At 41.3% G+C, this 23643-nt stretch overlaps 1 protein-coding gene across 5 annotated transcripts in view; it reads right to left on the reverse strand.

Annotated features, from left to right (window-relative positions):
* WDR7 (WD repeat domain 7) overlaps positions 1 to 23643 on the reverse strand; it is a 214968-nt gene that overhangs the window by 92088 nt on the left and 99237 nt on the right. For all 5 annotated transcript variants that reach the window (XM_083702562.1, XM_083702561.1, XM_083702565.1 and 2 more), the window contains one exon: positions 1056 to 1277. In XM_083702562.1, the coding sequence (XP_083558688.1) occupies positions 1056 to 1277 (222 nt within the window). The remainder of the gene's footprint in view (positions 1 to 1055; positions 1278 to 23643) is intronic.

Below are 23643 nucleotides of genomic sequence, written 5' to 3' on the forward strand. Positions count from 1 at the left end.
ACATCACTAGTAAAAAAAAAAGTGGGATTGTAAATTCTTGATCCAGCTCCCCCCCAAGGATAAAAGGATAAAAGGAGCAAAGTGAGAGTTGCAGAAAAAGGACACGAAAAAATCGCAGCAAAAAAGGACATGAAAAAATCGCTGCAAAAAAGGACATGAAAGCATTCCATGAAAACATGGGAGGGGTAAATTAACAAAAGGAGGGATAGTCCAGAAAAGACAGTGCTGCCTGAGCTAATGGTGACAAACTAGGGACAAATTTAGGGGGGGGGGGACTAGCTGTTGTTGTTTTTTAAGGCATTTTAGAGTGGTCTTCCTGGATCAGTTCTAAGACTACTAAGAGCATGTGAATAGTTCCTGTGTTTGGGTAGCAAAGATAGGTTTTCAACAGCTCCCAGATATGCACACGCATATATATGGGGCTATGATCATTAAAGGGATGCGGGTGGCACAGAGCCTAGGACTTGCCAATCAGAAGGTCGGCGGTTCGAATCCCCGCGACGGGATGAGCTCCTGTTGCTCGGTCCCTGCTCCTGCCAACCTAGCAGTTCGAAAGCACATCAAGTGCAAGTAGATAAATAGGTACCGCTCCCGCAGGAAGGTAAACGGCGTTTCCGTGCGCTGCTCTGGTTTGCCAGAAGCAGCTTAGTCATGCTGGCCACATGACCCGGAAGCTGTAACCCGGCTCCCTCGGCCAGTAAAGCGAGATGAGCGCTGCGACCCCAGAGTCGGTCACGACTGGACCTAATGGTTTACCTTTACCTTTATGATCATTAAACAGTGTCTTAGACCTGTGGCCCTTCAGAACCCTTGGAAGTTCCTTGGGATGAAATAGTCTAAAAGCAAAAGCTTCCGTTTTGGATTTCGTCCTCTGGTGCATGGAGGAAGAGAGGGGTGGTGGCGTGTGTGTGAACCAGTGGCTCTCTGCATCTTGGTTCTCATGGCAGGATGCCAGGCTTTTCCATTGTTACTGAAATGGGCCATATAACAGAATACAATAGCAATACATATTTCACTATACAGCTTGCATCAAGGGGGAGTGGGCACATACTTACACGTATGCCTCGCCAAAGAATAGTTGGATCCACCACTCGTTGAGCCAAACCCTTCGGGAATTTGGCTAGAGCTGCGCGGCCTGGTCAGCAACTTCGGAGGTTCAATTTCCGCTCCAAACTCTGCTCCAATTACTCCTAGCAGAACTATAGCAGTGGCTTGCTTTCGCCTCTCTTCGTACGACATAGTTATTTTTTTCATTTGCGGAAATCCAGACAGAGAACCTGAAACACAACACAAAGAGCATTAGGACAGGTGGTTCATAAACTGTTCTAACTCCTTCTGAAGAAGTGTGCATGCACACGAAAGCTCATACCAAGAACTAACTTAGTTGGTCTTTAAGGTGCTACTGGAAGGATTTTTTTTTGTTTTGTTCTAACTCCAGCAACTCTGGTGGTCCTTTCACTGTGCAAAGAATTTAAATACACGCCTTATGACTCCTTTTATTATTCTTTTTTTTTTTTAAAAAAAAAGTGGTGTAGTAGCCACTGCCTTGTTCTCCTAATACTTGCTGTGCAACCAATGAAACACATGGTATAGGTCTTTCTCTATGGTGGTGCTCCAGCAGTTGTCTTAAGGAGATGTATAATAAAAACAACTGAAAACAGGTTTTTTTTTTTTTAAAAAAACCAGTAAATATATTTGAAACAAAACTGAAACCATCCAAAATAGTAACTCATGGCAAAGACTTATTTATCTACCTGGGAAAACCTGTCGGAACAAAAATATTTTCAACTGTTTCTGGAAGGTACAGATAGTGGACATCTCTCATATGCTAACAGGAATCCTAATCCAGAATGCAACAGTTAGACTGGGGCCTGGGAGTGGCTCCCAGGACCATATAAACACTGGTCCTAAAGGATCTACACTGGCTCCCAGTATGTTTCCAAGCACAGTTCAAAGTGTTGGTGCTGACCTTTAAAGCCCTAAATGACCTTGGCCCAGTATACCTGAAGGAACGTCTCCATCGTTCAGCCCAGGCACTGAGGTCCAGCTCCAAAGGCCTTTTGGTGGTTTCCTCACTGTGAGAAGTGAATTTACAGGGAACCAGGCAAAGGGTCTTTTTGGTAGTGGTACCCACCCTGTGGAACACCCTCCTACCAGAGTCAAGAAGATAAATAACTATATGACTTTTCAAAGACATCTGAAGGCAGCCCTGTATAGGGAATTTTTAAATGTATTGTGCTTTATTGTAGGGTACATATAATAAATTCATCATCATCATTATCATATTGCCCCAGTCACTCTGGGTGGCTCCCAACAAAATATTAAAAACATTTCCCTGGGCAGGGCTGCCTTCAGATGTCTTTGAAAAGGCAAATAGTTATTTCACCAAATGAAATATATGGATTTATGTTTTCCTGCACTCTGTTATGGCAGTACATTATAAATGCTGGGACGTATTTATAACAAGAAAGGCTAGACAGTTACCCAACTGGAAAAGTTCCCTCTCCCTTGCATTAAGTTTCACTTTCTAGGTTACACTGGCCTAGGGTTCAAGGTCACAGAAGGGCTGGAGCACGCAATCCCTTGCTGCCTTAAAATGCTTACTTTACATGGCTTCTGGGTCTTACTGTAAGTCAAAGATGGAGACCCTAAAGCAGTTTACATTAGTGGATGAAATAATGCAAGAATGCGGTAGGCAAAGGAATATGAACAACGCAGCAATACTAGCAGGCTATTTGAACTGTCTGCACCCCAGGGGGTCCTTATAAGAACTGTAACTTTAAGAAAGAATGGTCCAAGCTTGTTCTTCCCCCTTCTACCTCCCCATCACTTTTTCCTTCTGTTTCATGCCATTTAGACTGTACACCAGAAGAAGGCAGGGACTGTACTGGTTTTTGTAAGCTGCTTTGGGAGCCTTTTCAGCTAAAGAGAAGGACGGGAGATGACTTAAAGAAATAATAAATAATTATAAGCATGAGGGCTGCATTTACAAAATTTAAGGACACTGCATGTTACCTATTTAAGTCATGCTCTGAAGAGATTCGCTGAAATTAATGGACAAGTCCACTGATTTTAATCGGTCTACTCGTGACTATGGCTTGCATATCACCCATGACTTCAACTGCATTTTGAGGTATAGCTATAACTTCTTCAATGCACCAGGAAACAGACTTGTGTATATTATACCCAATGTACTAAAAGTTTCACTCTTCCCTGCTACACTATCCTGTTAAATCTCTTCTGAGAGAAATCAGAGGAGACCACTTGGTACTCACAGACAGAATTACAAGGTCTGGAGATTAACAAAGTGAGAATTAATAATAAAAAACGCTCTGCTACGGTATGCCCAAACTGCAGCAAATGAATTCTCATTCTCTCTCTCTCTCTCTCTCTCCCCCTTTTAAAAGAAACGGAAAAAAGAGCACTGGAACCTCTGTTAAGAAAACCGATTCCCAGTTCAGCTCTAGTTCTGATAGTTTTGCACCCAAAGGAGTGGGTGGGGGTGATCTTTAACAATGAGAAGGAGAGGAGCTTTTAAAAAAAAATAAAAATCAATAGTCACCTTGTATGGAAAAAGAAAGATGAAAATGGACTCTACACTAAGTGATACGTAACCATTTTAATCACCTGCAATTTGTATATATAATCACTACCGTTAAACGCAACACAAACCACAACCGGGGTCTGCCTAGGCAGATCCATTTTTTAATTCGCTTCCCTCAGAGCACAATGATCTGGAAGGAAACCACCACGCTCCCCTCCCCTCCCCTCCGGCCCCCACCCCACCCCAAGAAGCATGCTCCATAACAATAGTTCAAAGGAAAGCTCCATTCTGCAGTTGCACTGATTGTTCTGTCAGCTGACCTCTGCAGAAGGGAATTGCTAACCGCTGCCGAGCTCCTTAGCTGACAAATGAATGATCGCAGCTCCATCTATTTTCACTATGGCTGCCTCTAGCCCAGGTGCTCAGACAGAGAGCCCGGTGTGACATCTTAGATCAAGATGAATTGGCACAAACTCCTGATCCAAGATTGTTTTATACCATTTAATTTAGTTTCTTCCCCTGCTCGGATGAGCACAGCTCTGGTTATGGATTTCTATTCTAATGTACTGAAGCAAGCACTGAAAGAAGGCAATGAAGCAGATGCTGGAGCTGGGGGACTGCAGGGATACTGATCAATAGGCAAGGCATTGACCCCAACCACTCAGCCTCTGCAATGGTCACTGTTTAAAGAAAAGAACTGGGGTGGGAGAGAGAGAGCCCCACACATGTGCTGCTTCCAGTAGGAAATTAAACAACAGGGGCACTTGGCAAACTCCCCCCTCGAAAAACAAAAAGGGAGAGAGAGGAGCCCCCTCGTTGGCTCTTCCTTTTGTCTGATTAAAGCAAGCTCAAGTTAACCCTTCGTTTTATCGGGATTCATTTAGGGCCAAACGCTTCTTTCTGGCGAGTCCAGGTTTAGCAAGCCAACCCTGTGTTAAAAACTCAAGAAGCAAGGGGAAAACATATCAACGTGTTGACTGCCTTTTCCAGTTCTGCTCTACGGATGCGTTTCTTTCACAAGAAGCGCCTGTCTGAAAGCACTTTGAGGCTCCTAACCCCCCTTTTCCAAGAGATTTCAATGTTCTGCAGCCAGGCTTAAAAGCTGCAAGTGTTTTAGTGCCAGAAAGAGCAGAGGAAGTGGATTGGGACAAAGAGTTTTGGAGAGCTGATTAGCAACTCAGTTTACGTAAACCGAGCTATGTTCACTAGAGGACACTAGCTGACATTTTGTTCTGTGTAAGAGATTTAGGTGTGAAACTGGTCCCCCCCCCCTTTACTGTCTTCTGAGTTATTAGGAGGAACATGCAATTAATGGCAACCCTTCCCAACAAATAAACTGACAGCCAAATGGGAGATTTTAAAATGAAATAATGTCTATAAAAGTTGTCCTCGCTACAAGTTTCATTTGTCTCGCGAAAATTTGGTATTTTCTCACAGCGATGTGCCTCCATTTAATCATGCTAAAGGGTGACACAGAGATCCATTTTCTTGACAGGACGGTTGATCACCCTATCACGGTGAGAAAATTAATAACCTCAAATAGCCCTATGTGGGGGGGAAAAGAAGCTATGCTGGGGAAGAAGGAAGGTTTCTGCATTTAAGTTGTAGAGATAGCACACTTTCTATGCACTAAGTAAATGGAAGTGACAGATTTCTTCATTATTTGCAAAACGGACATTTTGATTCCACATTTACAAAGGTTTCCAAGCACACTGACCGAGTACCAAAACCAAAAAGACAACAGCCCTACAGGAAATGGTCGACAACTGTAGCTGTATATTTTTCATCCCTAATCTGTTTAAATAAAATATAGGTAAAAAAATATCTGAAAAAAAGTTTAAGCTGTTTAAAAGGTTGCAAGATATTGATTACTTCATTTAAAAAGCAGTCAGGGAGTGCAACCAAGAGGTCAGGATAAATTTAGCAGTTTGAAGCACTTTACTAAATAACTCTAAAGATCATGTTAATTGGCTTTGCACAGTCCTAGTGTAAAATTAATTTTATCCTATCTTACAATAAAAGGATTAAAAGACATATTAAGTTCTACAGGTTTAACTGGAACAGGAATCAATGGATTTGAATTAAGGCTAAAGGCTATTTTATGGGAGATGGACTACCCCCAGATACTTTATATCTGCTATTAGGCACATGATGGTACTCTTTTATTGTATTAGGTATTAAAAACTTGGAGGGGTAAATGCCATACCAATTCATTATTATAGAAATATGTCTTGGAATTCTGAGCAGGTGAGTTCTTTGGTTTCAGTCCACAGAATGTACTGATCCTCTGATCCTTTCATAACCCTTGGCACAACTGCAACCCTTACAGTAGTGTCCAAACTTTTTTCAGATTTGATGAAGTGAAGGACCATGAGGGCCAGCCAAAGGGCCAACCAAAGTTGTTGACCTTTTTTTTTAGGATTGAAGCAGTTAAGCTTTTTTATAATTTTACCCCAAAATAAAACTGCCACCGGGGCCGGATTGAACCGACCGGCAGGCCAGATTAGGCCCCCGAAACGGACATGCCTGCCTTAAGAGATAGACCGGCCATATTATTCATGCTCTGATAACATCTTGTTTGGACTACTGTAATGCCTCATATATAGGGCTGCCTATAAAGTGTGCTGAGCAATGGAAAGCCCTTTCTAGAGAGGCTCATTTGGCTCCTCTTAAGTTGAGGCTCCAATACTTTGGCCATCTCATGAGAAGAGAAGACTCCCTGGAAAAGACCCCGATGTTGGGAAAGATGGAGGGCACAAGGAGAAGGGGACGACAGAGGACGAGATGGTTGGACAGTGTTCGCAAAGCTACAAACATGAGTCTGACCAAACTGTGGGAGGCAGTGGAAGACAGGAGTGCCTGGAGTGCTCTGGTCCATGGGGTCACGAAGAGTTGGACACGACTAAATGACTAAACAACAACAAGTTCTGGTGTAAAGACCATTTGACAAGTTGACTAGTGTTTTGTCTTTTTACTCTCCTGGCTTGGGCATTATGCAGCTACCTTTGCTTGCTATGCTTTCCTGTTTCAGCATTTTATTCTTGTTGTTTGGTGGCTTTAAGTGATGGTTCTTAACAGTCAACCAAGCTGGGAACACTCTGAATATTCTCTCCACGTTTTAATCCTAGTTTGTTTATTTGGTTTCTTCCTATTCCTTGCAAAACTGGATGGACTTTCTGCCAGACCCCATATTTCTGTAAATTGGGGTCAATGTAAGTTTCGGTCCTTCAGAAAAAAATCCTTCTTCAGTCTCGATCCCTCCTTGATACTAGTAAGCATCAGACGAGGCGTTAAATGCAGGAAAGGTGTTGTCAGTGATGCGGTACATTAACTGTAATATTCAGGCATTGCTATTTGTCCTTTAATAATTCATGTAGATGTGGCACCATCTACTGACCTGAGCTATTGGAAGTTTACCGTGTTGTCATCTGTGAGGTGTTAAAATTCCTGTTGTGCCACTTTTGAGGCAGAACTACACTTGGCCATCAGCTATATGTGCCTTGAATGAAGAGCACCAAACAGTACTTATAAAAATTTCAGATGCACCTCAGGATGTGCAAAACATTCATTGCAACTATGCCTCTGTTTCCCTGCCTCTGCCTCCCTCTCTCTGTGGCACAAACATTTCTGCTTTGCTGCATATCCCGTATTCCACCCACAAAATCTCTTCTGTTGATATTAACTGCCTTAACATATTATATTTGTTCAAGAATTTCCACATGAGCTGAAAGAACTGACACAGCGCATCAAATGTTGAGCACAGTGAAGACTGTTATGCAGTTTAGACTGTGAAGAAATTAAGTGGTAATGAACTTCCGTTTATTTAAAATGTGAAATCCCATGAGTTCTGATCCAATGACAGAACTTCCAGGGTGGCTCACAAAGCAAAGTGAGAGCACCACGGCATAAGAGAAAAGCAGCAATTAAAATGAAATGAAAGAAGTAGAGCAACAAGCAATTTAAGGAAAATGATTTGGTAAAAAGAATAATACAGTGGTACCTCGGCTTAAATATGCTTCAGGTTACAGACTCCGCTAACCAAGAAATAGTACCTTGGTTTAAGAACTTTGCTTCAGGATAAGAACAGAAATCGTGCGGCAGTGGTGTGGCAGCAGCAGGAGGCCCCATTAGCTAAAGTGGTGCTTCAGGTTAAGAACAGTTTCAGGTTAAGAACGGACCTCAAGAACAAATTAAGGTACCAACAAATTAACCCGAGGTACCACTGTACGGGGTTCAAATCCCTGTGACGGGGTGAGCTCCCATTGCTCGGTCCCTGCTCCTGCCAACCTAGCAGTTCGAAAGCACGTCAAAGTGCAAGTAGATAAATAGGTACCGCTCCAGCGGGAAGGTAAATGGCGTTTCCGTGCGCTGCTCTGGTTCGCCAGAAGCGGCTTAGTCATGCTGGCCACATGACCCAGAAGCTATACGCCGGCTCCCTTGGCCAATAAAGCGAGATGAGCACCGCAACCCCAGAGTCGGTCACGACTGGACCTAATGGTCAGGGGTCCCTTTACCTTTACCACTGTACTACCTTAACGTTTATCCAGCACATGTGAATGTACACACTCCTTACAACAACCTTATAAGGTAGATGAGTATTATTATCATCATCTTGTTGTTGTTGGCATCCATCTGTCTCAAGAGAGAATGGAGTGCACCTCTGAGGGTGAAGTCACCTCTGAGGGTGAAGTTAGCAGCACTTAAGTGACCTCCCTAGTGTGCAAGCCTGGAAATGGAGGTCCTGGGCTGCCCAGATGACCTCACCTCCCTCTTGACCGTGCTGAAATGGTCAAAAGGAAAGCAGAGCAATACGTTTGTCACCAGCTGAGTTGCTGGAAGGAGGCATACAAGGTGCCATCCTACGGACTCTACTCCGGATTTGTGTAGGGTTTACTCCTTAATGTCTTCTTCTCCTGAAGATGTCCCACAAGACAGCGGATGTTTAGGATCAGAGTTTTCCTTTTCCTAGATATGCACTAAATATCTTACTGCATTCATTGATGTTTGCTGGAGTATTATTACCCTTTACTGGAGTATTATTGTTAGCATCGTGTCTGATCACCATCCATTTTTAAAATTTTAAAACAAACTTTAAGCTGAGCTGACAGCAAGCACACTTCTGTTCTCAAATTTTATGGGGCTTAAAAATATTATTCATTCTCTACCTTCTTGCCCCCTAAACAGTTTCCCTGGGCACAACTTGTCCTGTTCCTAAACTTGGACTACAAAAGCTGTCGACTTCCAACTGGGCATAATGAATCTCCCACATCAGGAGTTGCAATGTTCGCAAAGATTCCATGTGAGCATTGAAGTCAATAGCTAGAAGGGGCTAACAAGAAATTGGTAGCTAATTTTAATGCAATTCACACAGAATACTTAATTAAGAAAAATACCATAAATTATATATGTATTATTCTTATAGCACTAAAGTGGTGTGAGCTTTTATAAAGCAACAAACTGACAAGTCCCCAAGGAAATTACAGTCTAAAATTCAACATAGGGGAAACAACAGCAAACAGGGGGAGATTATGCACATCTGCAGGGTTACACTTTAGTAGGAAATGTAGACTCAAAGGCTGCGCTAAATATTTATTAAGCTACCATATATGGTAGAAAGGATTGTAATGTTTTTACTTTCCCCTTTAATATGAAATTTTAAATATTTGTGTAATTCACTCAGAGATCTTGGGATAGAGCAGAATATGCAACAGATAAATATGGGATTAAAACCATTTGCTCTTGTATGCAGTCAAAGAACAGTTGACCTCATCTGTTCCTTTTAATCACAGCACACAACACAGCACTGCCTTGCTTTAAACAAAGTTCAACATTCAAAGCTAAAAATTTGCTTCCATTTTTCAAGCAGCTGGAACCAAATGTTTTCATAGTAGCTTACGAGTAATCGCAAGGATTAAGGTGCTGATTTTCTGCTGCATAGTTGGTGCTATTCTAAGCCAATGGCGTGTTTAAATCCACACCAATGAAATCAATACAGCACTGTTCTCTTCAAGGTGAGACCAAATAAACCTGTCTGAAGCTCTGAGAAATAGGCTTTGCAGCACACTTTGAGTGCTAAGTGCCTTTCAGTCCAGAGATCTGTCATTAAATAATCATTAGCCATCATTCATTCTTCCTAAAAAGCTTAACATCTAAACTTGTTCAGCATCCACTAAAGTATTAGTATAGACTACCAAGTATTCATTAGCTCGTAGGGATGTGGATACACTTAACTTTAACAATGTACTGACATGCTATGGCACAAAGTGGAACAAGAGAGCCTAGTGCACAATGCTTCTCGCTTATTGCTTTCAAGTTCCTTCAAATTGCTGTCATTACATGGAAGGGTTAAAAGAGCCAGCAAGCTTCCCCCCTTTTCCCCCTTCCTTCCTTCCTTCCTTCCTTCCTTCCTTTATTTTTATTTTTTTGCTCACAGACATTCTTGTCAAGTTACAAAACTGCAAGTACGTCTATGGCTTTGCCATTTCGCATCCTGCCTTATGGAGCTGGAGGGTTGTTGTTGCTTTTCAAACCTTTCCTGGTTGGGATTTTTCATTCATCTTTGGCGACAGGAGCAACATTTTCATAATTAATTAACATTTATCTGCACTGCTGTAAAGGCAGTCACCTGTGCCACGTTCCTTGCCGTGGGAGCAGACTTCTACACCTCTGGAAATTCATTGTAATTCACACAAAAAATAATCTAAGCATACTTCCGTTCCTAATTTCAATATATTGCGATTGCGGGATCCAGTCTTCGCATGATGCAGTGAACTCGACCAACATATAAATGTTATTGACACCACTACAGCCAATGGAGGCAGCAGGCTTCTTATTCATTTTCCAGACACATACCTAATAATTTTATAGAAGTCAGACTGTGCATAAGTGATAGAGTATTCACTTTTGAAAAGAAACATAACATGACTACTTGGTGGTCATATACAGTATCACAGCTAGCTACTGTAGATTTAAATCTATACAACAGCATCAGACGGCGGGGTAATAGGGAATTTATATAGCTTTCTATAATTTTTGTTAATGTATTAAAAACTGCTAAGATTTTGCAGTATTGGTTGCTGATTTGTAAGGAAAGTGTTCATTCATACTAGTAATGTAAATATAAAACAGATTTGATTATTAAATATCTTCTTTATAATATGCTAACAGGATTAAATTAATTACTATGACATGCTGCAGGAAGGTGGGGTGGGGGGAGAAGCAGTATGAAAAAAAATCTAGCTCTGGTTGATTAAAGGGATCATCTATCAGCTCCGTACAAAACTGCAGAGAATCCATTTTGTCCTGAACTATTCCTCACTGCTCTTGCTGTATGTTAGGGAAATAGTTGCCTTCAACCATTTTAGGTTTCCCGTTCTCCAATACAGTGAAATGTTTGGTTCGCAATGTAGAAAAAAGTCCTCAGATCAAGAAAAATTCATCACAGGCAATCTGTGTCAGTATATACACCTTAAATATATGTGAAGCTTTGTGAAATATAAGGACATGAACTTAACATTTATGCAAGAAGAGAATAAAGAATTTGATTATAGCCTTCACCTCAAAAATTGTCTTAATCTTCAGTATGAGAGAGTGACTCATATTTTTGCCTCTGAACTGAGCTAATTGCAATGAATTAAAATTTCATTTATGCAGTGAAACAGGACATGTTCAGATCCACAAGCCTGCCCCATTATTTGTTGCTTTGCTTGCTGATGCACAGGCACTGGTAAAAACAGTATAATAAAATAATGGCAATTTAAAAAATATTCAACCCTCCTAAAAATTAAACATTTCAAGCTCATCAGTTACCTTGCTAGATGCTGATGGCCAGCTTACAATGAGACAAAAATCAAAGTACATATGAAAATATTTTTCCAAATGACTCCTGCTTTTAAAGATATGCTAGATTACAAAAAAACAACAACCCTGATCAATAAAAGCAATTCATTCTGGAGTATCAAACCTCACTGGGCATTGGTAAAACTTCAATAAAACCAGTATTCTGGATTTTACATTTTGAAACATGATTACTATTTTATTGAAAAGTATAAGAGTAACAAACTATTTTAAATTGCAATCATTTTGAAACCGAGTTGCAACTTATCCTGATTCTTTATGAAGAGACCAGATTCTTATTGGAAATCAATGAGAAGGCAGGTAAAATTAGATAGCCATGATTTGCCAGGAAATCAATAAGAGATAGAGCAATATCAGAAACTAAAAATGGAATGTCTTACAGAAACTGAAAATATATTTTCCCCACAATTTTTTTCCCAAAGATCTGGCTGTTAGAAAAAATTAAATGCCACAAAATAACAAAGATCATGTAAACATTACATTCAGTTGCCTTTCTGTTATAAAAAATAAAAAAAACCTTCCATGCCTCATTTCTTTCTGTTTTCATGTAATGTCTGAAAGCGATTCATTAAATCCTTTTGAAAGAAAAAATATATTATGAAAGGTTTAAACAGGATGCTATGCCAAAACAAAGGTGTGCCTACAGAGGTATTTTAACAGCACTTTTAAGAATGTTTCTGTAAAAAGAAAATGGTAAAAGAGGCAATACCCAACAAAGATAAGAAATGTTGCACAGCACAATTTTATCCCACAAAGCCACCAGCATCACAGAATAACAGCGGCAAATAACAGTAGCAACAGGAGGCTTAGCAGGAATAATTGCACAGATACAATTAACAAGGTTTTGGGAAGTGGGAACTTGTGAGGTATTTAGATCCTTTCTGCTGTAATGTGCTTTGAAAGAGTTGGAAAACAGCCGGATTACAGATGACAGAATCAGCAGCGCAACTTCCTGAAGGATTAGGAGGCAGGGCTCGGAGCCTCATTGGTATTCCTTGAGCCTATTATTATTCAGGTGAGTTCTGAATATGTAACAAGTGCAGACACAATGCTGGATTTTCCTTCCTGCGTAATTCTGAAGCTTCAACCATTTGCAATTTCGCAGCGCATCGTTCAGTAAATATTGAAACAGCCGTCTAAAACCACAGTTCTACAAAGTATGAGGCAAGCCTCATGAAGGGAAGAGAGAGCACTGGTGGGTAAAATATGCCCACAGACAAGCAATATATAGGGGATTAAAAAAAATGAGAAATGTGAATATGAATTAAAACACACTAGAGGCCTGGTTTTCACATAATGCAAAGCCATGGCTCAATAGTAATTTATTTTAAACATTTATATGTCGCCTTTCCGTATAAAAATTCCTCCAAGACTACTTACATATTAAAATAATATTACGTCAACTTTAATTGAACAGCAGGGTTTTCCAACCTTTCTTAGCCTGGGGGCACATTTGGAAAAATGAAGAAACTGTCACGGCAACACAAAATACCCATTTTATGGAATAAAAATTGGTGACGATCACACCCACCCAAACACCTTCACTCCCTTCCATAAAGGAATAAAACACAGACAAAAAGAGGAGACACCCCTCAAAAAACAACCCCTAAAAGAAAAGTCAAACCCCTTCAATTTTTGAAAATACGAACCCAGCAGGGCCTGGGTGCCTTAGCAGACACTAAGGGGGTTATCTGTGGGTGCCACATTGCCCATAGACACCCACACTGGGCCTCCCTTGCTTAGGGTTATGCGTGAAACCCGCTCAGCAGTGTAACAATGGTTTCCTAGCTACATGATCCAAAACTATGGTTTGTAGTCAGTTTACAAACTTTAGTTTAACTATGGCTTTGTGTGAGATGCAAGATGGAGCTCAAATATGGATGGTCTGGCCACTTCACCCCATATGTTTCACCAAGATACAAAGACACAAGACAAGAGTAGCTGGAAAAGAAACCAAACACTGGGAAACAAGCCATAGTTGGCTCATTTGTGGGCAGGGCCATCCCAGGTGTGTGTGCACATTTAAGAGTCTACCAGCACTGCCTTCCTAAAGCAGCAAAATAAAAATGCAAGCTGAGGTGGGAGGTAAAACAACAACAAAAGATAAATTGTGAGCAGAGGTAGTGGGTAGAGAAACTCAACTGGGGGATGCAGGGAGTATGATTTGCTCCAGGCCCCACACTCCCTAGGGAATAGCCCTGTCTGTGGAGAAACCTATGGTTGGTTTGTTAAACAAACCATGACTTGTGTTTAAGTGCTAACCTGGCCACGGTGGCATACAGATGCCACTGACGACCAATGGTTCACAGGATTAGCCTAATGCAAAAGGGTGAGTAACATTAGACATGTGACTGTAGAAGTATGATTTTATGAGTCACTGTGCCGGTACAACACAGAGGGAAGCTAGGTTTGATCCAAACGTTCCCTTCTTCCAGTGGAAGGAATTTTCTTCCATTGGAGGAAGGCTCCTTCTGCCAAAGAAAGGAAACCTTTGGATAAGAACCACTTTTTTAAACCCCCAAACCTCTTTAGGCAGCTAACAAACAGCGCATGGTGGTGTGTACAAAACTAAAAACACCATGAAGATATACAGTAAAAATATTAGAACAGTTGTAAAAGGACAAAATGAAACAAAGCGTTGTATTATACAAAAAGGGCTCAGGTTAATAATCGCAGAACATCAGGGCAGTGAGGGGAGGGGGATATGGGTCTTAAAAAGACCTCTCAAGCAAGCAAATGATGGCACTTCCAGTACAGTAGGGAGAAGAACTGTCCAAAGCATGGAGCAACAGCAGAAAATGCCACATTTTAAAAAAGAAATAATCACTATATGATGGGTCTATAACATGTGGTGCTGCTGACAACATCTCAGCAATCTATCAGGTCTATGTAGGGACAGGTAGTCTTTCGGGTAAGCCACAGGACCATACCAAAGGCCCATGCAGCCCAGTGCTCTGTTCTCGGAGTGCACATGGGAAGGTCTTTGTAACCAGATGCTCATGGGATGCCCATAAGCAGCACCTTAGCGCAACACTCTCCACGCCTGTGCTTCCAAGCAACTGATACGCAGAAGCATATAAGTGGGTGGAGGGAGAGATATGGTGAGGGCCAAAAAGAAGCATGTTCATATTACACAATCCCTCATCGTACAGTAAGTAGGATTGCAACAACACTGCCTGTATGGTGAAATACTGCAATCACAGAAGAGTATTAAGTGAGCAATGTGCAAACTAGAAACATCTCAAGTGCAAATAGACCCCAAAAGAGGAGCACAAGTGACATGTTATAACAACATGTCAGCTCTGCCATCTTGACAATGTCAGCCATGTAGATTCACAGCACTGATTCCACACATATTTAAACAAGCAAACACTCACATACACACACACACACGAGGAAGGTACTAGGAAGCGCCGTGACACTGTGAACACCATGGCATTGCAAACGGGTGTTTGCCAACTGGGTACAGGATTAGCTTGCTCTTGGGCAGAATTAGCTTTGCAGGAGCTTTGTAGAACAGGTTACTCAAGCCCTTCCGCAGCACTAGGGGCTCCATAAGGACCACACCCACATTTCTATAGGTTCCACTTGTAATGCATTAGTGTGAAGTGGAAAAAAAGAAAGAAAAACCTTCCAGCTCTTTCTCTGTATCCTGCTTTCTAAGTCACACAATCACTTAACTAATTTCGTACAGTTTACGTGGCATATTCGGTGTACGCTCTGCTTTAGAAACAGGGTCTAACCAAGAGGGATGTGGACAGGGGGGTTTCTATTTCAAAGGGAGAGAATGTATAACCACAGAGATCTGCCAATGTTCATTTAAATACCACTGGTTGCCATGGCAGCACAAAACACTAAATGGTGGCGGACTGTGCTTATCACTTTCTCCCCCTAACAGTGTGTGCATGTATAGCTTATTCTTTATGGGCAATTCTTAATACATCACATTGTATTTGACAGTTGTATTATGCAGTTCAATCTGCTAGTTTTTATTCACAATGCCTTGACATATTCCAGGGTGGAACAGTCTAACCTTTAACCTCCTTCCACAAAATGGAACTGCTGCTGCTGCTACTACTACTACTACTACTAATAATAATAGTTGTTGTTGTTTTAGATACCACCATTTATCCAAAGATCCTAGGGCAGTGTACAACACTAAGAACATAATTTACACAGCATAATAATAAAAACATAATACAGACCACAATAATACACAATAGTCATAATAAAATGATCATAGCAACAGTGCCCTCCCCACATTTAACAGGTCATATATTTAACATTTAACAAGCCATAGATTATTTAATAGCCAAAGGCCCAGGTAATGAGGAATGTTTTCGCCTGGTGCCTAAAGACATGTAATGATGGTGGCCAGGCGATCCTCTCTGGGGAGAACATTCCACAGACGGATAGCCACCACAGAAAAGGTCCGTTCTCATGTTGGCACCTTCCAAACCTTCTCACAACTGACAAAGAGCCAATTCTATTTTTCTGTCTCTCATGTCAAAGCAAGTATGAATCAGTTCATGTACTGGTTAGAGCCTTGGAATAGGACTTGGAAGACCAAGGGGTTGTTGTGAGGATAAAATGGAGACGGAGAGAACCATGCAGGCCATACAGAGATAAGTAGAAAAAGAAATAGTTGATGGATGCTCCATAATAATGGGATTCACTTCTGGCAAGCATCTATCAAAGGCAGGTGACTATATATATATATATATATATATATATATATATATATATATATATATATAATATTTTGGTTCATGTTGGAGACTTTATTTAAGATGGTGGCAACTGGAGCTTGTCCCATAGAACTTTACTTTATACTTTGATTTACTTTATACTTTGATTTACTTTATACTCTGCCTGCCCTAAATTATCAAGAAAGGGCTAAACACTAAAATTAAAACCATAATTCTCCATTACACTACACTCAAGCAGCCAAGACAAGAACTGGGTGGTATTCAACCGATTATTATTCAACCTGATGACCGCCTTCCAAAGCAACTACTCTATTCCGAACTTAAAAATGGAAAGCGTAATGCTGGTGGTCAACAAAAGAGGTTTAAAGACTATCTCAAAGCAAATCTTTAAAAATGTAGTATAAATACTGACAATTGGGAAACACTTGCCTTTACCAAAGGTAAAAATAAGTCATGTCAGACTAACCTGATCTCGTTTTTTGACAGAATTACAAGCCTGATAGATGAAGGGAGCGCAGTGGATGTAGCCTACCTTGATTTCAGCAAGGCATTTGACAAGGTGCCCCATGATATTCTTGTAAAGAAGCTGGTAGAATGCTGTCTTGACTATGCTACCACTCAGTGGATTTGTAACTGGCTGACTGACCGAACCCAAAGGGTGCTCATCAATGGTTCCTCTTCATCCTGGAGAAGAGTGACTAGTGGGGTGCCACAGGGTTCTGTCTTGGGCCCGGTCTTATTCAACGTCTTTATCAACGACTTGGATGATGGACTCAAGGGCATCCTGATCAAATTTGCAGATGACACCAAACTGGGAGGGGTGGCTAACACCCCAGAGGACAGGATCACACTTCAAAACGACCTTGACAGATTAGAGAACTGGGCCAAAACAAACAAGATGAATTTTAACAGGGAGAAATTGCACTTGGGCAAAAAAAAAAATGAGAGGCACAAATACAAGATGGGGGACACCTGGCTTGAGAGCAGTACATGTGAAAAGGATCTAGGAGTCTTGGTTGATCACAAACTTGACATGAGCCAACAGTGTGACGCGGCAGCTAAAAAAGCCAATGCAATTCTGGGCTGCATCAATAGGAGTATAGCATCTAGATCAAGGGAAGTAATAGTGCCACTGTATTCTGCTCTGGTCAGACCTCACCTGGAGTACTGTGTCCAGTTCTGGGCACCACAGTTCAAGAAGGACACTGACAAACTGGAACGTGTCCAGAGGAGGGCAACCAAAATGGTCAAAGGTCTGGAAACGATGCCTTATGAGGAACGGCTAAGGGAGCTGGGCATGTTTAGCCTGGAGAAGAGGAGGTTAAGGGGTGATATGATAGCCATGTTCAAATATATAAAAGGATGTCACATAGAGGAGGGAGAAAGGTTGTTTTCTGCTGCTCCAGAGAAGCGGACACGGAGCAATGGTTCCAAACTACAAGAAAGAAGATTCCACCTAAACATTAGGAAGAACTTCCTGACAGTAAGAGCTGTTCGACAGTGGGATTTGCTGCCAAGGAGTGTGGTGGAGTCTCCTTCTTTGGAGGTCTTTAAGCAGAGGCTTGACAACCATATGTCAGGAGTGCTCTGATGGTGTTTCCTGTTTGGCAGGGGGTTGGACTCAATGGCCCTTGTGGTCTCTTCCAACTCTATGATTCTAATATGTCTCGGCTAACACCGCCAAATGCCATCTTGTGATAAAATACTTAGGGAAGGTGGTGATGCTGCCTGCCTCTTAACAGCGGACTTTCCCCTGCTCAGTCTGCTACTTGTTAGTGGCTATAGACTTGTTATAGATTTGTTGCTCTGTGTTTGATTAATCAGGACACTGTATACCCAAGGAGTGGGAGGAGAGGGTATTGAAAGCAAAGTGGCTGAGTGTCTCTGCACAGTTTTAAGCCACCAGCATAACCTAATGGCCATTAGGGGTTATCTTGTTAAAGTTTGATTTAATAATGTTCTGGCCTTTTGACCACAATCTAAATGAATGTGTGGCTGTTTGGCTTGTTCCTTCCTCAGCAGTTGTGAATATCTTTAAGGAAAGAAAGAAAAAAATCTGAGAGTGGGAAAAGGCTTTCATTTCAATAACAAAGAGTCTTCATCCACATCATGCTTTTTTATAAAAAAACAACAACATTTTCTTTCCTAAATAAAGATTGCACATAAAAATCAAATGCAATATGTAAGTTATGCAAGAGAAATTGTGTAAGCTGGGTAGTACAAACCGTTTAAATGTCCACTTTCCCCCCTTTAATAAACTAATCAAAAATTCACAATATACCTATGATGGTACTTATTTTAGCAATGGGAAGCTTTGCTCTAAAAGGTGAGACATGAATAAGATATATAATAAATAACACAATCTTAGTAATTATTTGGCATCTGTTCGTTCTTGACAACAAGGACGTTGACTAGTATAACCCCCCCACACACACACACACAATGTAAAAAGGTTTGATGACTTTCAATGGGGGAAACCCCCTTTTTTGTTTTGTTTTGTTTGTTTGTTTGAACGTATTTACTGAACAGAGTAGAGCTCCCTGGATTCCCTTGCATATGTCTTTCTCCATCAACCCTTTCATTTAAGGTAAATCTAATATCTACAAAGAAATTTAAACACTAAAGAGTCTTATGGGAACTAGTGAAAAAAATAAAAATAAAACCTGTTTGTTGACATCCCTTTCTAAGGCACTTATGAGAATCAAATATGTTAAAATAAAAAAAAAACTCGCTTTTGAAAAAGTTTACATTTTAAATTATCAAAAATTAAATAAATGTTGGTAGTAACCATTTTAGACTTGAAGCTAATAAATGTGTCTTGCATCCTTCTTGGTGCATTAGAGTTCACTGCTTTTGAAGTCAACACTGGTGCATTGATTGACATGTCTCGGAACCAATTAAAATTTGCAGCATTTCCCTTGGGAGAAACATATCAGTTTACTTGGTCTGAAATATCCTGAATTGCTGTATACCAGCCACTGAGATTCCTTTGCGATATTTATGTAAAAGAATTACCTCCTATTTTAGTTTTCAAAAAACTAAAAGTAATTGTGCTTGAGCTTTCTTGTCTTTTTGTGCATCTTTCCTGTTTTAAAATTACAGAAATTCAACCCAGGACTTGTATAGGAATATCAGTGAAAGTGGTAAAAGTGGTTTGCTTTTTTAAAAAAGCAACTTGTCTATGTAATGCTATAAAACAATTTTAAAAATTCACACAAGAAATGGAGTAAGATTTGCTTGATCAACTTCCCAATATTTTATCTAGAGGGAGAACTAAAACTACTTAATCTTAACAAAGGATTTTTCTTTTAAGCATAAGAAGACATCATTTGTAACACCAAATTTTAGAATATGCATTATACATAGATGATGTAGAAAATAATCTTAGTGTTGAGTATAAGTTCTTTGTTCCATATTTGCATCTCTTTCCTTATTCAGAGCATGGCAGGTCTTCAGGTGTTAATGTAGTAAAACATAATTAATTTACAAATACCCATAATCTGGCAGCTGCAAAATTTGCATGTAGAGCACTATATTGCCACCTTCTTATGCCACGTTTTAAAAGTTTAATGTATGCGGCTCATTCTTGTACCCATTTTTGGCTGTGCGCTTTGATAAATAAATAGATCATCTAAGATTCAATAGGCCAATTGCAGCATATAATAGCTATTCAGAGGCAATTAAACTGCCTTTTTTCATGCCGGCATGTGAGTGCGCCCTTTTCCAACCTTCAACTTGATTCACGGTGATTCAAAATTAACTTAAAAGTCTTGTTTGCTGACAGCTTAAAGCTTAATTGACTGAAAGCCAAATAGAGTGTGTTCTGTATTCAGCACTAGGGCTATTGATAAAGCCATGTGTAAATTGCACATGTTGAAAGACAGCCATTGGGCCCCTGTTCTCGTATTAGCCCACAACTTAGCATTGCTGCACAGTCAGAATTGCTTTGTCAAGTCTTTTATCACACCAGGTTAACTCTCTGGAGTTTCCCCAGCAGCAGAAGCATCTCAGAGTATTGAGTCTCTTGGATACCGTCTTTTACAAATCTGACACTGGCTTGTATCTTATTGTAGTGCCTGTTCCTGTCTCCTACCCCTCCATCATTGTAAGCAAACTTTGTGGTCCAATGCTTTCCTCATATTTATTTACCGTACTTTTCAGTGTATAACACCCCCCATGTATAAGACACCCCCACTTTTTTGAGGCTCCAAATTGAGAAAACGGGGGGGGGGGGGAGAGAATTGCCCAGAGTTGTTGAGCTTTATTTGGGGAGGGGGTGGGTTACCAAAAATCACTCACCCGCAGGGCCAACACAGCCAATCACACGCACATCGCCGAAGCGACCAATCATCTGATTGCTCGCCGACAGCAAACGCCAATCGCCCGCCCAATTGCTGTGGCAGCCAATAGCCTGCGGAACTTGCCGCAGCGACCAATCATCCGCCAGAACACCGCTGACAATTTCCGGCTCGCAGCAGCCACCAACCGCCCATCCAACCTCACCACCATCCATGTATAAGACAACCACAGTTTTTAAGCTTAATTTTTCAAGGGAAAAAAACCTAGTCTTATACACGGAAAAATACAATTTACTTTTAAATAATGTATTTCTCACAGTTCCGCCTCAGAGCAGCATACAATTTTTAAAACCGTCAAATATGAGAGACAATATAAACAGACAGACAACACAGGCACCACGATATTTAGGAGAGCTCAAAAACCTGATTAGAAAGAAAAGTTTCATCTGTGCTCTTAAAGTGTAAGCAGTGAAGGAGCCAGATCTCCCAGGAGTACGAGTTCCAGGTTTAAGGGGCCACCACAGAAACAGCCCTGCTGTCCATTGCAACCTCACATATTTCTGAAGGGACAGCAATATCACAGAATTGTAGAGTTGAGAAGGGACCCTGAGGATCATCTAGTCCAGGGGTAGCCAACTCCCAAGAGACTGTGATCTACTCACAGTTAAAAACTAGCAGTGATCTACCCCCTTTTGGGGGGTGCAAGGCAAAAATGTTGAGCTTTTTTCAGGGGAGCCAAGGTTGTTGAGCTACTTTGGGGGGAGCCAATGATCTACCACAGACGTCCAGTGATCTACTGGTAGGTCATGATCTACCTGTTGGGCATGCCTGATCTAGTCTAACACCCTGCAATGCAGGAATATGCAGCAGTCCCATACGGGGACCAAACCAACAACCTTGGCTTTATCATGTTCTAACCAACTGAGTTAAGCTGAACCTGCAGAAGATCCAAATTCTGGAGCAGGGTAATATGGAGAAAGGCAGCTCTTCAGATAACTTCGTTCTGAGCCAAACCAGCACTTGAAAGTAACTGTGAGCCAAACCATTGCTCTTGAAAGTAACTGTGCAACCAACGCACTTGAAACAAAAGGGAGAGGTGTAATATGAGCCCTGTACAATATATTCACAGTCCTCTTAGGATCATTGGAGAGAGAGAGAGAGAGAGAGAGAGAGAGAGAGCGCTGAATCAGCATAGCAATGACACTGTACCAGGCGACCTCTTGTAGAGGTTTCATGCAGGTGTTAAAAAGCAAGGAAGACAAAATTCAGAAACTGCCTAGAAGCCATTGGCATCAAACAAATGTTTCTCACTATCACCACCTGGATATATGCCTGGAGCTGAGATGCCACCAGCTGTTTCAAGACTCTGCCCCCCTAAAAGGCATATTCGAGCTTGGTCAATCATTAACTAACACTTTAGGACCACCAAGTGCTTCCTTAGGAAGTAGTCTTAGCTTTTATTCTTGAGGTTTGACGGCATCATGTCTTGCTGAAAAGAGGCATTAGCCACAACAGTAGCTCAGTCAGCCCCTCTCTGGCAGCTTTTATTACCCAGGCTGGGTAGATGTCTAAAGTGCATTGTCTAAGAACCATATCAACACCCTCAGGTTGCACAAACTGAAAATTATCTATCTGAAGCAGGTGCTTAAGTCACTAAGCAGAAGAAACAAAACAAGCATCTTAAGTTGGAATGAATATGAGCAGTTTTATCCGCATAGTGTATTTGAAGTTAGTCGGAGCATGACTAAGTTAGGTCCATTAATTTAAAACATAGTTGAATACTTTCTTCTTCTTCTTCTTCTTCTTCTTCTTCTTCTTCTTCTTCTTCTTTGGCGATCACTCATAACTGAGTAAGATTGTTAAAACACAGTTTTAACAATGAGTCCGTAAGTGACTGTGGAGGCCAGTTCTGGATCCACACGTCCTTCCACAGCAGGGACACTGGTTTCCGGGTGGGAGTTGATCACGGTGTGGATTTGTCAAGCGTGCCTTCCTCTTAGCACATTTCTCCCTTGCGTCCTGAGTTTGAATGTCTTCAAAGTCCCATGACACCTTTCGAATCATAGAATCATAGAGTTGGAAGAGACCACAAGGGCCATCGAGTCCAACCCCCTGCCAAGCAGGAAACACCATCAGAGCACTCCTGACATATGGTTGTCAAGCCTCTGCTTAAAGACCTCCAAAGAAGGAGACTCCACCACACTCCTTGGCAGCAAATCCCACTGTCGAACAGCTCTTACTGTCAGGAAGTTCTTCCTAATGTTTAGGTGGAATCTTCTTTCTTGTAGTTTGGAACCATTGCTCCGTGTCCGCTTCTCTGGAGCAGCAGAAAACAACCTTTCTCCCTCCTCTATGTGACATCCTTTTATATATTTGAACATGGCTATCATATCACCCCTTAACCTCCTCTTCTCCAGGCTAAACATGCCCAGCTCCCTTAGCCGTTCCTCATAAGGCATCGTTTCCAGGCCTTTGACCATTTTGGTTGCCCTCCTCTGGACACGTTCCAGTTTGTCAGTGTCCTTCTTGAACTGTGGTGCCCAGAACTGGACACAGTACTCCAGGTGAGGTCTGACCAGAGCAGAATACAGTGGCACTATTACTTCCCTTGATCTAGATGCTATACTCCTATTGATGCAGCCCAGAATTGCATTGGCTTTTTTAGCTGCCGCGTCACACTGTTGGCTCATGTCAAGTTTGTGATCAACCAAGACTCCTAGATCCTTTTCACATGTACTGCTCTCAAGCCAGGTGTCACCCATCTTGTATTTGTGCCTCTCATTTTTTTTTGCCCAAGTGCAATACTTTACATTTCTCCCTGTTAAAATTCATCTTGTTTGTTTTGGCCCAGTTCTCTAATCTGTCAAGGTCGTTTTGAAGTGTGATCCTGTCCTCTGGGGTGTTAGCCACCCCTCCCAGTTTGGTGTCATCTGCAAATTTGATCAGGATGCCCCTGAGTCCATCATCCAAGTCGTTGATAAAGATGTTGAATAAGACCGGGCCCAAGACAAAACCCTGTGGCACCCCACTAGTCACTCTTCTCCAGGATGAAGAGGAACCATTGATGAGCACCCTTTGGGTTCGTCCAGAACTAATTTTTTCATCCAGAGGAAAGAGGAGGTCTGGGAACTGCAAACCTTGAAGAATGAATATCACGCAGCAGGTGAAGATTAGGGCTATTATATTATATTGAGCTAGTATTTATCTGGCATTTCACACACACACACACACACAG

Source organism: Podarcis gaigeae (genome assembly GCF_964106915.1).
Source record: "Podarcis gaigeae genome assembly, chromosome: 11".
NCBI classification, from domain to species: Eukaryota; Metazoa; Chordata; class Lepidosauria; order Squamata; family Lacertidae; genus Podarcis; species Podarcis gaigeae.